This window comes from Mytilus galloprovincialis, chromosome 13, assembly GCF_965363235.1.
Source record: "Mytilus galloprovincialis chromosome 13, xbMytGall1.hap1.1, whole genome shotgun sequence".
In the NCBI taxonomy this organism is placed as follows: domain Eukaryota; kingdom Metazoa; phylum Mollusca; class Bivalvia; order Mytilida; family Mytilidae; genus Mytilus; species Mytilus galloprovincialis.
Genome location: NC_134850.1, coordinates 53,141,131 through 53,155,415, shown reverse-complemented (window position 1 = coordinate 53,155,415; position 14,285 = coordinate 53,141,131). Strand labels below are relative to the sequence as shown.

The window sequence follows — 14,285 nt, the reverse complement described above, 5'->3', positions numbered from 1 at the left end:
ACTTAAATCACTTTGGTCAAGGTCATGTCAACTAATGATTAATAGGGCAATGCTAATACACTGCGTAACATTTAAGGTATTACTAGTCCAGTGTAAATACTTATGTTCTCGTATGAAAACTGAACGATAAACAAAAGGAACATGAATATATTAAATCTTGTACAAATAAGGTAATTCTTACAAAGAATTGGTGGGATTTACTCGCTTCGGTAATGGTGTGCTTGCTATTCAATATGTTTGACACTTTCGTATTTTCAATAGTAATTTTATAACACCACTCATAAACTACTTTCTGAAATACTCATATTTTGCATCCAATTCCATATCATATCTTTCGTACATACTACCCTTTGTTCAATTGCAAGTCTGAGGGTCCGAGAGTTCGAAAGACCATAAACATGTTTAACCAGTTACTTTATCATGCTTCTTTTTTGCAACAATGCTTCTGGAATTTTGTGTCAACGGAAAGATATCATAGATGCATCGATATTTTTTAAGTTTACATGTTTGTTAGTGCCTATAGACTCTAAAACAAATTTAATTTCCAAAATTTCGTTAGGGGAATACATTTCAGCGTATCTCATTATACAAAGTAATAATTTTTAACCTTAGAACGTTTCAAATGTATGAAAGATTTATCGAGAGATAAGAAGATAGGTTAAGATCCAGAGTTCAGAAAATCTGTATAAGATTTTCATAATATATAGACGCTTGGACTTAATACAAGATAATTAAAGAAGACATCCATTTGACAGGTAAGGATATGTATTGAATCTTCACGCTAAATTACTACTTCAGGAAAAGATTACCTTAGTAGTATTGGGAAAACTTTAAGGAATTTTTGGTCCTCAATACTTTTCAACTTCGTACTTTCATTTGGCCTTTTTATCTTTTTTTATTCGAGCTTCACTGATGAGTCTTCTGTAGACGAAACGCTCGACTGGTGCATGTACAAAATCGCAATCCTGGTATGAGTTTATTTACTAACGGTTTTAAAATATTATTACACAATGATGCAAGACATTCACTCTATCTATCTTCGATTCAAAAATTATTGTTAAAAAGAGAGATGAAAGATATCATAGGAACATTCAAATTCAAAATGGAAAATAAACTGACTAAACCATGGAAATAAAGGAAAAAGATCATCAGATAAAGAGATTACACAACATGCACAAGGCACAACATAGAAAACTAAAGACTGGGAAACACGAACCCCCACCAAAACTCGTGAGTGATCTCAGGTGCTTTGGAAGCGTAAACATATCTTAAAATTATAATCAAACCAAATACAAGTATTAAGTGTTTGTTCTAGTATGTGCTGATTTATCCTGCGTGCTATTTGTGTAACTATCTGTTATGAGAGTTTGAGCTTGGAAGAGAGAGAGAGAGAGAGAGAGAGAGAGAGAGAGAGAGATTTTGCCTGAATAATTGGATGGAGGTCATTATCCAATCGTTCACACAATCAATCTATAGACATACTACTTTACATTAACAACATCATAGTTATTTTAAAACGTACATTGAGCGTTTTGACTTGATTAGAGATCATAATTTTCGTAAACGTAAACAGTTCCACATGGAAAAAAACTCATCAGATATTGGAAACGAACGTGACCTATATAATTTTTGTTATCACCAATTCCATGCTGCATCAAAATTCACATTTACAAATCTGTTTTTAAGAATAACTGTGAATAGGGTATATCTATTTCATAACTGAAAATCTCGTTTGGATTATCTTCATTCCAAATGTACCTCTATTTAACAGACAAAATGGTCAAAAACTAAAATCACAAAAATATTGAACTCCGAGGAAAATTCAAAAAGGAAAGTCCCAAGTACGTAATCAGATGGCAAATTCAGAAGCTCAAACACAACAAACGTATGGGTAACAACTGTCATATTCCTGACTTGGTACATGTATTTTCGTATGTAGAAAATGGGGAATTGAACCTGGTTTTATAGCTTGCTAAACCTCTCACTTAAAAAATATCAAACTGCTTTTCAATCAAAGAAAATGTAACAATTTAAAATTTTAATTGTAATATGATGTTTGTCACGTCATCAAGCTTTGCTTCAAAGCTGTTTTTAATATTACATTTATGTATTGTTCATCTTATAGGATGAAAGAGCTTCTGATTACTGTACTACTGGCCTGTCTGTCAAATGTTAACGCTGAAAATCAAGGTGTGTACATTACACAGAAATGGCCTGGTGGATTTCATGGTTATTTCATCTTAAGACCAGACCACACACTGCATGGATGGAATGCCACGCTCACTCTAAGCGCAGACGTCGACAAATTGACTGTACGTTGGAATTTAACATAAAAATTAGAGAAATATTTGGGACAGACATAAAAAAAAATACCAATTAAAATCGACTGCAAATGTAAATAATGATAACCTTTAGACATTATTCACTGTTCTTTTTATATCCTTTTTTTAAATCATTTAAAACTTTTATAAATGTGACTACAACACATTCATCTCAATCGTTCCATGGGTTTAAGGCTGCGTGATATGTAAGAAAGGGACACAATTTCTGTGTGTGTTACATTTTAGTGTTGTGTCGTTGTCCTCCTCTTATATTTAATGCGTTTCCCTCGGTTTTAGTTTGTTACCACGATTTTGTTTTTTGTCCATGGATTTATGAGTTTTGAACAGCGGTATACTACTGTTGCCTTTATTTGACTTTCAAAGTACACCGAAATATATACCTTTCAGAGAGTTGTCATTAAAGTTTTTTAATCTGCAGAGAGAAAGGCACGTACCCCATACGATCTCAGCACGATTTCAGATTTATCCCCTCTATTCTTTCCAGGTTTGGTTAAGTATATATACATATTGCACATCAGACAAGAGAGTCAAAAGATATCAAAAAGGCATTCAAACTCATAGATCGAAAACGTCATGGCTAAAAAAGAAAAAGACAAACAGACAACTAATAGTACACAGACACAACATAAAAAAAATAAAAGACTAAGCAACACGACCACCACCAAAAACTGGGGGTGATCTCAGGTGCCAGATAACAGAACCATTCTTGGTATGGGTCTCACTGTTGAATTAGATCAGCCAGGTTGGCTGTAATGTATATGCCTTTGTCAACATTTTGTGTTCCTCTTGCTATGTGAGCTAATCATTGATGCATTTCAGAAAGTGATGAAAGAATTGTAAAACAAAACAGTTGGATACAATGTGTCCTATGGAGTTTGGTTTGTTTCATTAAATGAACATAATTAATGCAAATATATGCTTAATTTTTTTTATACAAATATAAAATATATTTTGTAGATTTGGGCAGCTGATATTGTGTCATCAAGTTCTGGCAATACGTTTGTTATCAAGAACAAAGGGTTTTCTGCTGATGTAGCCAAAAACGATGAAATTAAAATAGAATTTCAAGGTGACAAACGAGGAATGTCAAATCCTCCTTCAGGAACTATTTCAATCGGAGGAGCAGGAGCGTTGGGAACTGGCGGTAACACAGGAGGCGGAGGAACAGGAACAGGAAGTGGATCAAATATAGGTGGCGGACCAAGTGTACCTCCGTATACAGGTCAAGGTGTGTAGAAACATTCCCTTTGATAGTAAAATAAGGAAAATGTAGACACTTGTTATAACACTATATTATTATTGTGTATATTGGAACTAATTTGACTCGTTCAGAAAGATTCACATGTTTAATTATGTTTTCAAAGGTATACTGAAAACAGCAAATAGAAAAGTGAGATTATAGAATATCTGACACGATAGAAAAAAAAAACAATCTAAAGAACTGGTGCTGTACTTCTGGCTTATATAATTTGACCATAATAACATAACAATTGTAGGCTTTGCTTGAGGTCGATACGAAGATATATAAACATATGTTTCTCTCAGACCCATATATCCCCATTGTATGAGATGAGATTGGAACAAGAATAATGTATCGACCTAAAGATGTATATAGACCTCGGACCTTAGTCAATATACCCTTTTCAAGTCGATGTATTCTTTTATCGAACTCATGCAAAAGCTATAATTGTATAATGAACTTTGAAATTAATTTTCCCAAAAAATACAGGTTTTACCGTACTTTTACCGTTCATTGTTCTGTTTGAACTATTATTTTATAGCATACATTTCTGAACTTTGTTTCAGGTCAATCACAGATGAAACATGATTATTCTAAAGCTATGACACTATCTATTCTGTTCTTTGATGCACAACGGTCTGGTCGACTTTCTGGCACGAACAATCCTATTCCATGGCGTGGGGATTCAGCTTTGGGAGACAATGGTGACGGACACGACCTCTCAGGAGGATGGTATGACGGTAAGAGAATATAATCTATACTCTCATATTTACCAAAGGAAAAGTTTACAATGATGACAACGCAGACATAGGATCACATGTTTTGAAATGCTAAATCTTTTTAAACATTTTAAGAAAGATATCAAAAGTAATAGTGATTTGGGTGATTCCTGATTTCCTACGTACACAATGTATGCATTATATTTACGTTTTATTTGTTTGCAAGATATAAAAAAAAAAATAAGAACACAAGTAAATATCAAATTCGGAATCCTTTAAAAAAAAAATGAAAGTATATGGACACTAAAAAATATCCAAATGATATCTATATCAGAGAAATATTAATATAGTCCATTGTTCGACGGTGAGCAAAAGTTAACAATCACCAAGTTACTAAAGACCGTCATAATTATTATCAATTATTTGCAGGAGGTATGAATTTTAATATACAACAATTGGATAATTTGCACCTGAGGTTAAATGTGATAAAAATACATCGGTTTTCTAGAATGACTCAATTTTAATAAAGTTACTTTTCGTTACAGCTGGAGACCATGTTAAATTTAATCTACCCATGTCTTACTCTGCGCATGTTTTGGGATGGGGACTACAGAAGTTTAAAGATGCATACCAAAGAGCTGGACAGCTAGACATGATGTATGACATGTTAAAATGGCCGCTGGACTACTTCTTGAAATGTTGGGAACCTAACAAGCAGACATATTGGGTTCAGGTAATTTAAGTAATACATATCAGAATTCCTTTTGAAATACACGTATATACTTTGATATTCCTCTGTTATGTACAGCCCATGCATGTTGTTTCCAACGAAGAAGTCGTTATTACAACTGAAGGTTTTACATCCGAGATCAGTATAATTTTTTTATCCTTCCTGAGATATTTTTTTACCCTTAAATTCTTACATTCCTATCGTTTGTGAATAGCTTGAATACCTTTAACACTGAGCTGATTCTATTATTTCAGTTTTTTGCTGTCTTGTATTTTACTGTGCTTTTCTTCTTCGTTTCGTTTCGTTTGGTTGTGTTGTGTTGTGTTGTGTTGTGTTGTGTTGTGTTGTGCTGTGTTGTGTTGTGCTGTGCTGTGCTGTGCTGTGTTGTGTTGTGTTGTGTTGTGTTGTGTTGTGTTGTGCTGAGCTGTGCTGTGCTGTGCTGTGCTGTGCTGTGCTGTGCTGCGCTGTGCTGTGCTTCGCTGTGCTGCGCTGTGCTGTGCTGCGCTGTGCTGTGCTGCGCTGTGCTTGGTTGTGCTTTGTTTGCTTTGCTTTTTGTTTTTGTTTTGTTTCGTTTTTTTTATTCTAAGTTTTAGTCTGCTGTTGTTTTTTCCAAACCATTTTATTGTTATTTCTAACACTTCAAACGTACCATGTCGCTGATTTTTTGTGCAATTCGTGTTCTTATAGGTCCCACATTTGCTATGCTGTGTTTTGTAGACTGTTGTTTGTCGTGAAGTCGTTTTCTTTTAAATTTTTGTCTTAACATCATTTTGGTGTCTTCAGTTTCTCTCTTATAAATAATAGGTTGGGGATGGTCACGCTGATCACGGATTCTGGGGAAGACCAGAGGACATGCACATGGGCAGACCAGCATTCAAAATAACACCAGGGAATCCAGGTAGTGACGTAGCTGGTAACACTGCCTCGGCATTTGCTATTGGAGCAATTGTTTTTAAAGACAAAGGTCAGTTTAGCTTTTTAAATAATAGTGTAAGCTTTATTAATTGGAAATTTATATTTATAAAAAAAAAATTCGTAAAAAATGTTTTGGATAAATAAAGAGTAAAATGAATTTTTATATAACTAGTTAAATTTAAACTGCAAAAAACTAAAACAAAGCAAAATTCCTCTTGGAAAAGAACGAATTAACGCTAAAATATTTATTGAGTCAATGATTGGTATTTCGAACTCAATGAATTTTTAAAAGAAACATAATGTTTAGCTCGATTCACGGATAGGTGTTTAACTTTTTTCAAAGAATGACTTTGAAAGTATATATGTCCAATTTCATTGTTATAAAACTACAAAGATGTGGTATATATGTCAATATGACAACTTTCCACGTGAGACCAAATACAGTTAGCAGCTTTGGGTCGGCGTACGGCCTTCAACAATGAACAAAGATTCTGTTCTAAACTTTAACGAATTTTAATGACGATTACTGATTCAATGAACAGAGTATAAATGTTTAATGTCTATATTCAAGGCCTATCTATACCATTAAACGAGAAGACCTCATTGTGTGTGTCGCTTCTCTTCCTCCCACAATAAATTAATCAGCATGCCTCTGTGTCCTTTAGGTACCATGCATAGTCGCATTTGTCTTCAATTCTTATGACTTTTCAGTTTGGATTATTTTGGGAGAAAAACGAAAATAAAGGTGTCCGAATATTGTTTCCGTTCTCAAACCGACTTTTATGTCAGACATGACTTCCGGATTTAACATTGAGAAATAATCGAATGATAGGTTACAAAAATGAAAAATAAATAAGCCAATCAGAGCGTTGGCCATATCAGTGGACTCTCCAAATGATTTTACTTATTTCAAACCGTTCGCTGTTTAATGTTTCTCAACAGTAAAATTATACAACAATCCATTTTGTTCTAACGAACACGGCAAAATCTTTAAGAATTCTTTTTTTTCATAAAACAAAATTAATCATTTGATAACGGATAATATTATTAGATGCTGGTTATGCCGGACGGTTGCTGGATGCTGCTAAATCTATTTACCAATTCGCCAAATCCCATCCCGGGATATACTCAAACAGTGTACCACAGTCAAAAGACTTTTACGGGTAATTTTTATTTCTATCAAATTAAACCAATAGTCGCATTTCGATTTGCTCTGGGCATGAAACATATACACCGAGACATGCATGCCTGTATGTGATTCCGAATCAATAGTGTAAAATAGAAATACAAATGCGCTCCAAGGTTTCAAATATACACTAGCTTCAAAGTCTGTTACCTGTGACTTTAGGAGGAGGGGACAAATAATCTCTTTTGAAATGACATTTATCAATATTAATTTAACTTCCTCCAAATATCAATAACTTCACATTTGTCAGTTTAATTGTTGACGCCGCCATCGGCTTCACTGGAAACAGCACAAATTCGTCGAGAGGAGACAAAAATACACTGAAGTAAACTATTTTTTATAATTTTAATTGACAAGGATTGCGAGTTTGTGTCGAAGGTTTGTGGTTATCTGTGGGTACTATGGCTTCTTCCAAAACAGACCGCCATTTTGAAGCCAATGTATGCAGCTGAAATTGGGGTTTACAAGTTGTTACCACCAGAAAACCAACAACCATATTTTTTTTTAAATATTCACTTACATTCCTTGCTTTATCTTAATTATCATGTCTTGGAACTTGATGATCAAATACTGTTTCTTCCTGAAGTATTAAGTCCTTTAGAGTCAGTGTAATTATAAATTATTGTAGATCTAACGGCTGGAAAGACGAGATGTGTGAAGCAGCAGCAGAACTGTTTAAGGCAACAGGAGATCAGCAGTACCTTAATGATGCTAAACAATGGTTTTCTGGTGGTACCGCATGGGGTTATTCTTGGGACGACAAAACTGTAGGATGCCAGGTACGAAACATCTTTACGTTATTTCTAAAGCGAGAAAAAGCAACACCAAATGATTGAATATTATTAATTTAGAATGGCCTACATATTCTTTTGAAAAAAAAAAAGATTTACATGAGTGTTTGTACTTCTATTCTATAAAGTTATAATTTTATTTTAAGCAAAATTATATACAGGTTGAGCTTGAATGTACAAACCTTACACTTCTTTAAGTGTTACCGTTTTAACTTAATGGTTACCTGTAAAGGCTACGGAGTGCACCAACTCATCTATTCTCAGAATTATCCAAACTTGTCATTATATACATTATTTCCCGATGAGCTGTGAAATGTAAAATTTTTTGATTCAATATTAAAAATGGTTATATGCAATGAATTTGTCTGGCAAATTATGGCAACATTCTTTGTTGAATTACTCAACATCCGTTCGGTGTTCGTCTTCCAAATGAACAGACGGCCTTGGACTTGTACTGTGGTACACCATTCTCAATAATAAAAAAAAAACGCTGTGCTTACTAATATAATATGCAGCTTAAGATAGAAATAAGGAGATGTTGTTAGGAAAGCCAACAATTAATACTTTAAAATTATATGTCACCGTACCAGGGGCGGACCCAGCCATTTAAAAAGGGGGTGTCCAACTATATGTCCCCATTCAAATGCATTGATCAGCCAAAAAAGGGTGTTCCAACCACCGGACCCCCCCCCCCCCCTTGATCCGACACTGCCTACGGTCTTCAACAATGAGTGATCGGGTATATCAGATAACTGCAGTAAATTTCAATTTATACAGTTATACCGTAAGACTGGTAAATGAATTGTACACACTAAAAAAACTTAACTTAAATTTATTTCTGTTGCAGCTTTTGCTATGGGAAGCAACTCAGGATAACCAATACAAGGCGCCAGTTGAGGCTTTTGTTAATTCATATAAACCAGGCGGTGGTGTCCCTTATACACCGTGTGGACTTGTATATCGAGATAAATGGGGATCTAACAGATATGCAGGTATATACATTCTTTACTCTGATATTCATTGATACAATATATGCGACCGATATAATACATGTATATATATGTATTAGATACTATACAAAGGTAACAAAGCCGAGGACCTTGATCTGACTACAAGTGCAGAAAAACTATACGGCAGGTTGTTTCCGGCCTGTTTTTTGATACTTTTGTTTTGTATCTGATTTGTACGACGTTTCAAGAAATAATAATACATTTTGCAAGACTAAACATTTGAGAAACTTAGATAGCCACAAAGCAGTAAATGTAAGTTATAGTATGAAAACTTTTTTTTCATTTCTCTTCAACTGAGATTTTTTTCAAGAAAAAAAACCAGGAATCTAATAAATTGATAAAAAGAACCATTTCAAGACTTAGTAAAAGATGAATGTTGTACAGATTTAAGACTTTTAGCAACTTCGAAAAAAGTAATATATTAAAGAAATATTTCAGTTGTAAGTAAGCTAACGTTTGATTTTCATTTTTTTTTCTCATAAAATTTGGGATCAAAATATCTTTTTTTAGGAGAAAACCATAACCCCCCCCCCATTTTTTAAGTTAAATGTCTAATCCCTTAGTGTACTGATATCATTATTTAGGATTTTACTGGAAATGTTTCGAAAAAGATATTGATGCTAATGTAAATATTTTGTTGTATAAAAAAGACAGGAAATATGTCAAAAAGTGCCCATGAACTCACGCACGAGTGATTCTATTCATAAAAAGTGTCCGTGTAACAAACAAAGAGAGTCCGTGTATCATCTAAAAAAAAGTCCGTGTAACACCCGTTAATGTACTAATTTTCTTTTCTATAGTTCTGCGGAGAAAGGGGGGGGGGGGGGGGCAAGTCGTACAGACATGAATATATCCGATCGTGTGTCGGGATTACAATTTGGACACTGATTTCTTTAATTTCTACCTCTACATGAAAAAGCAGAGTATACTTCATGTTGACCTTTGAGAAAAGTCGAGAAGATCAGTTTAGCTTTTATTACCCCAACTCTATGTAAATATTTAGTTTGAATTTCACTTTCAGTCGACCAATCAATTATGGTTTGTTGTGGTTGAATGTAATTCTCAGATTTCCTCACGTTCCTTAATTAATGCTTGTTATTTCTATTCATTTTGTAATGCATTAATTTGGATTTATAATATTTGATTGCAAGCAATTGTTGTTGAAATGTGAATATTGTGTTCCAACTGAGTTCTATATCTTTAACTTTATATTCACAGCCTAAAGACACAACCTAGTTTGTATAAAATTATGTTTAAGCAAGATTTTCTGCTCTGTCACTTTATTCTTGGTTGTTTATCAATAGGGAATGCTGCATTCATTGCTGTAATGGCGGCTGCTGACGGAATAGGTGGCGCTGATTACCTCAAATGGGCCATGACACAAATAAATTATATCCTTGGAGATAACAATCTACATATCAGTTACGAAATCGGTTTTGGTGGATATTTCCCTCATAAGCCTCATCACAGAGGAGCGTAAGTATATCTTAAACGTTTAGTGATAATCAATTGAAAAAATAGTCCATAAAATGATAGTTTGTTCAGTGCAAAGGCGGATTTAGGGGGGGGGGGGGGGGGGGCAGGGGGCCGGGAACCCCTTTTCTGGGAAAAATTTGGTTGCTTATATAGGGAATCACTGAAGCATGACTGGAGTGCCCCCCCCCCCCTTTTAGGCAGTCAGTGGGACCCCACTTATGAAAATTTCTGGATCCACCACTGCAGTGTAAAGCTCAGATATCTTCTAGTTTCATTTTTGATAACATCTTTTCAACTATAAATATTATGAGATATTAAACAAATGCCCGTTAGATAGCATCTAAATGGTAAAAAAAACGACCTCTAGGGGTCAACTAAATGAAAACGGTCTTCAACAAAATATATGGGTCAATTAAAGCCTAAATCGTTCCGTATCTATAAATTTTAAGTGGTTTATAAATTTAACAGAGACTCATTACGGTTTATTATAAAGCTAAATCTGTGTTTTTTTATAGATCCTGTAAACCCGGATGGTGTGCTCCCGAGAACCAGAATAGTCCCAATCAACTAAATGGTGCTCTTGTAGGGGGACCTGGCCAGAATGATGACTATTCTGATAACCGTGGGGATTACGTCAAAAATGAAGTGGCATGTGATTATAATGCAGGATTTCAAGGAGCATGCGCAGGTAATATCATATTTCCTTCATAACAATTTTAACATTATTTTTTTCATTTCACGTTTAGTTAGAATCAACATTAAGATCAATGAATATTTATGCAGTGGAATGGTGCACATTATAAAATTGAGAATGGATATGGGGAATGTGTCAAAGAGACAACAACCCGACCATAGAAAAAACAACAGCAGAAGGTCACCATCAGGTCTTCAATGTAGCGAGAAATTCCCGCACCCGGAGGCATCCTTCAGCTGGCCCCTAAATTAGCTTATTTCTTTTACAATTGTTTTCGCACTGAAAATAAAAAGAAAACGCAGTGCTGAGGAGAATTATTAAAAGTATACATATAAACCGGGATCAAAGAAAAATGTATAAGACAAATAATATTTGATTAACATGACATGTAGTTTTACTTTGTTGCAACTATTTAAAACATTCAACTTCTTGAGGTGTGCTTAGAGTGAATTTCATGAAATGTCTCATTCCCTTCATATTTTGATATATATATACGAAGATACATATAGTATTTTTATGAAAACATTTATGAATAAAGTACATGAATTAAAAAAAGACACGAGGTATACATAAACGAGGCATATACCCAATTACACACACACACACACATACCAACAATGACAACAATACAAACACAAAAATAATCTGAAGGTCAACACACAGTGTTTGGCTATATGCATAAGAATAGAGAATGGAAACGGTGATTGTGCAAAAAGAGACTACAACCCGAACAAAGACCAGAAAAACCACCAAATCGAATAGATCTTCAACACAACGATAACAGACAGCATGCACATGCCCATAAGCAATAAGTATACTAGAAATGGACACCACGCTAAACTCTGAAACATGCAAATAAATAAAAATTAAAATTAAAAAACGCAAAGACTAACACATGGTAGAAGTTCCTGACTTCAGGCCAAAGCAAAAATTCGGCGCGGTTAAAGATGTTTTTGGAGATCTCAACCCTCAAAGCCTGAATTATGTAGTCTTTAAATCACCCCGGTTCAGGCCTGTTTTCAATCTGCTAACAACAAATATTTATCATTTTTTTATTGAGCTAGCTATCAATAATAAATCTTAAGTGTATTTGTAAAGCTGCTTTTGTATCAAAATATTTCATGCAAATATATGACTTCAAAAAGTACTGATGAAACTTGTTTTCTAAATTTCATTACATTTTTACTTATTTCAGGTCTTTACCATTTTGCTATCAACAATCAACTACCGCCATCTCCACCATCGAAATGTTAATTTTATGTACAAATAAATAAATTAGTCTATTTTTTATGTATCATTTCTTGATAAAAAAAAAATCAATGTATCTAATTGTGTGAATTAATTTTCTGTTATTATGTTTGTGTATTTGATAACACATTCATTTTCTAATATTAGTCACTGTTCCATGAAGTTTTTCTACAAAAATGGAGATAATGACAAGTTAATGGTGCAAAATACCAGATCCAAAAGAGATAAGTTATTATAATACTGTCAAGTTGTTATTATTAGATTTTTTTTGTATAGACCAATTAAAGAAGGGACTTGGTAACGTTGTTAGGTCACAAGCCTAACTACCACATGCTAAGATAGTCGGTATGTTTGTCAATGAGACAACTCTCCACAATAGACCAAAATGACACAGAAATTAACAACTATTATAGGTCACCGTACGGCCTTCAACCATGAGCAAAGCCCATACAGCATAGTCAGCTATTAAAGGCCCCGAAATACTTATTTAATAACAGTGTGCTAGTGACTTATACTAACACGATTAACATGGGATCAGTAAATTGCATATGTGGATTCTATCAATTCTTCAAGGTATTTATCAAAAAAATGATAAATTGATAAAGCTGAATCATGCCAAGCAGCAAACATTACAGTCATATTGAAGATACAGGTACATAGTTATATACGGTAAAAATTCATATTGTCAAATTAAAATTATAGAAAATAACTTCTTGCTGAACAAAATAATGATATATGTAGGAAACGTCTTAACAAAACAATGATTGATTTATTGATTTTTTGGTGTGTAATGCACCTTTTTTAAGACTATTGACTATTTCATGGCGGTTAGTTTTTTTTATTAGTGGAGGAAGCCGGAGTACCACGTGACACCTTAGGAAGAAAAACTAACAATCCTAGTCGATGAGAATTAGTGTCGAACACACCTGTCGGTACCAAGAAAACCACCTGGTACCTTAGGAAGAAAAACTAACAATCCTAGTCGATGAGAATTAGTGTCGAACACACCTGTCGGTACCAAGAATTCCACCTGAAACCTTAGGAAGAAAAACTAACTATCCTAGTCGATGAGAATTAGTGTCGAACACACCTGTCGGTACCAAGAAACCCACCTGGCACCTTAGGAAGAAAAACTAACAATCCTAGCGATGCGAATTAGTGTCGAACACACCTGTCGGTACCAAGAAAACCACCTGGTACCTTAGGAAGAAAAACTAACAATCCTAGTCGATGAGAATTAGTGTCGAACACACCTGTCGGTACCAAGAAAACCACCTGGTACCTTAGGAAGAAAAACTAACAATCCTAGTCGATGAAAATTAGTGTCGAACACACCTGTCGGTACCAAGAAAACCACCTGAAACCTTAGGAAGAAAAACTAACAATCCTAGTCGATGAGAATTAGTGTCGAACACACCTGTCGGTACCAAGAAAACCACCTGAAACCTTAGGAAGAAAAACTAACAATCCTAGTCGATGAGAATTAGTGTCGAACACACCTGTCGGTACCAAGAAAACCACCTGGCACCTTAGGAAGAAAAACTAACAATCCTAGTCGATGAGAATTAGTGTCGAACACACCTGTCGGTACCAAGAAACTCACCTGGCACCTTAGGAAGAAAAACTAACAATCCTAGTCGATTAGAATTAGTGTCGAACACACCTGTCGGTACCAAGAAACTCACCTGGCACCTTAGGAAGAAAAACTAACAATCCTAGTCGATTAGAATTAGTGTCGAACACACCTGTGGGTACCAAGAAAACCACCTGGCACCTTAGGAAGAAAAACTAACAATCCTAGTCGATGAGAATTAGTGTCGAACACACCTGTCGCGTACAGGGTTTGAACTCTGAAATAAGAAATGAAGCAATGCCCACAAAACACAACCAGGTGCTCCGCAGGGCGCAGCTTTATACGACCGCAGAGGTCGAAC

General features: G+C 34.7%; 1 protein-coding gene across 2 annotated transcripts; it reads left to right on the top strand.

Moving 5' to 3' along the window:
- The first annotated feature begins 126 nt into the window (after nt 1-126).
- LOC143057299 (uncharacterized) lies at nt 127-12,397 on the top strand. 2 transcript variants are annotated; one of them, XM_076230596.1, is made up of 12 exons: nt 127-170; nt 2,126-2,312; nt 3,300-3,570; nt 4,149-4,322; nt 4,847-5,034; nt 5,836-5,995; nt 6,998-7,109; nt 7,761-7,911; nt 8,771-8,915; nt 10,238-10,409; nt 10,925-11,097; nt 12,299-12,397. In XM_076230596.1, exons 1-12 carry the CDS (start codon nt 142-144, stop codon nt 12,355-12,357), a joined length of 1,821 nt encoding a protein of 606 aa, XP_076086711.1. In that variant the 5' UTR covers nt 127-141; the 3' UTR covers nt 12,358-12,397. The 2 variants fall into 2 exon arrangements, with proteins under 2 accessions (XP_076086711.1, XP_076086712.1); XM_076230597.1 differs by lacking the exon at nt 127-170 and adding an exon at nt 629-755.
- The last annotated feature ends 1,888 nt before the right edge of the window (nt 12,398-14,285 follow it).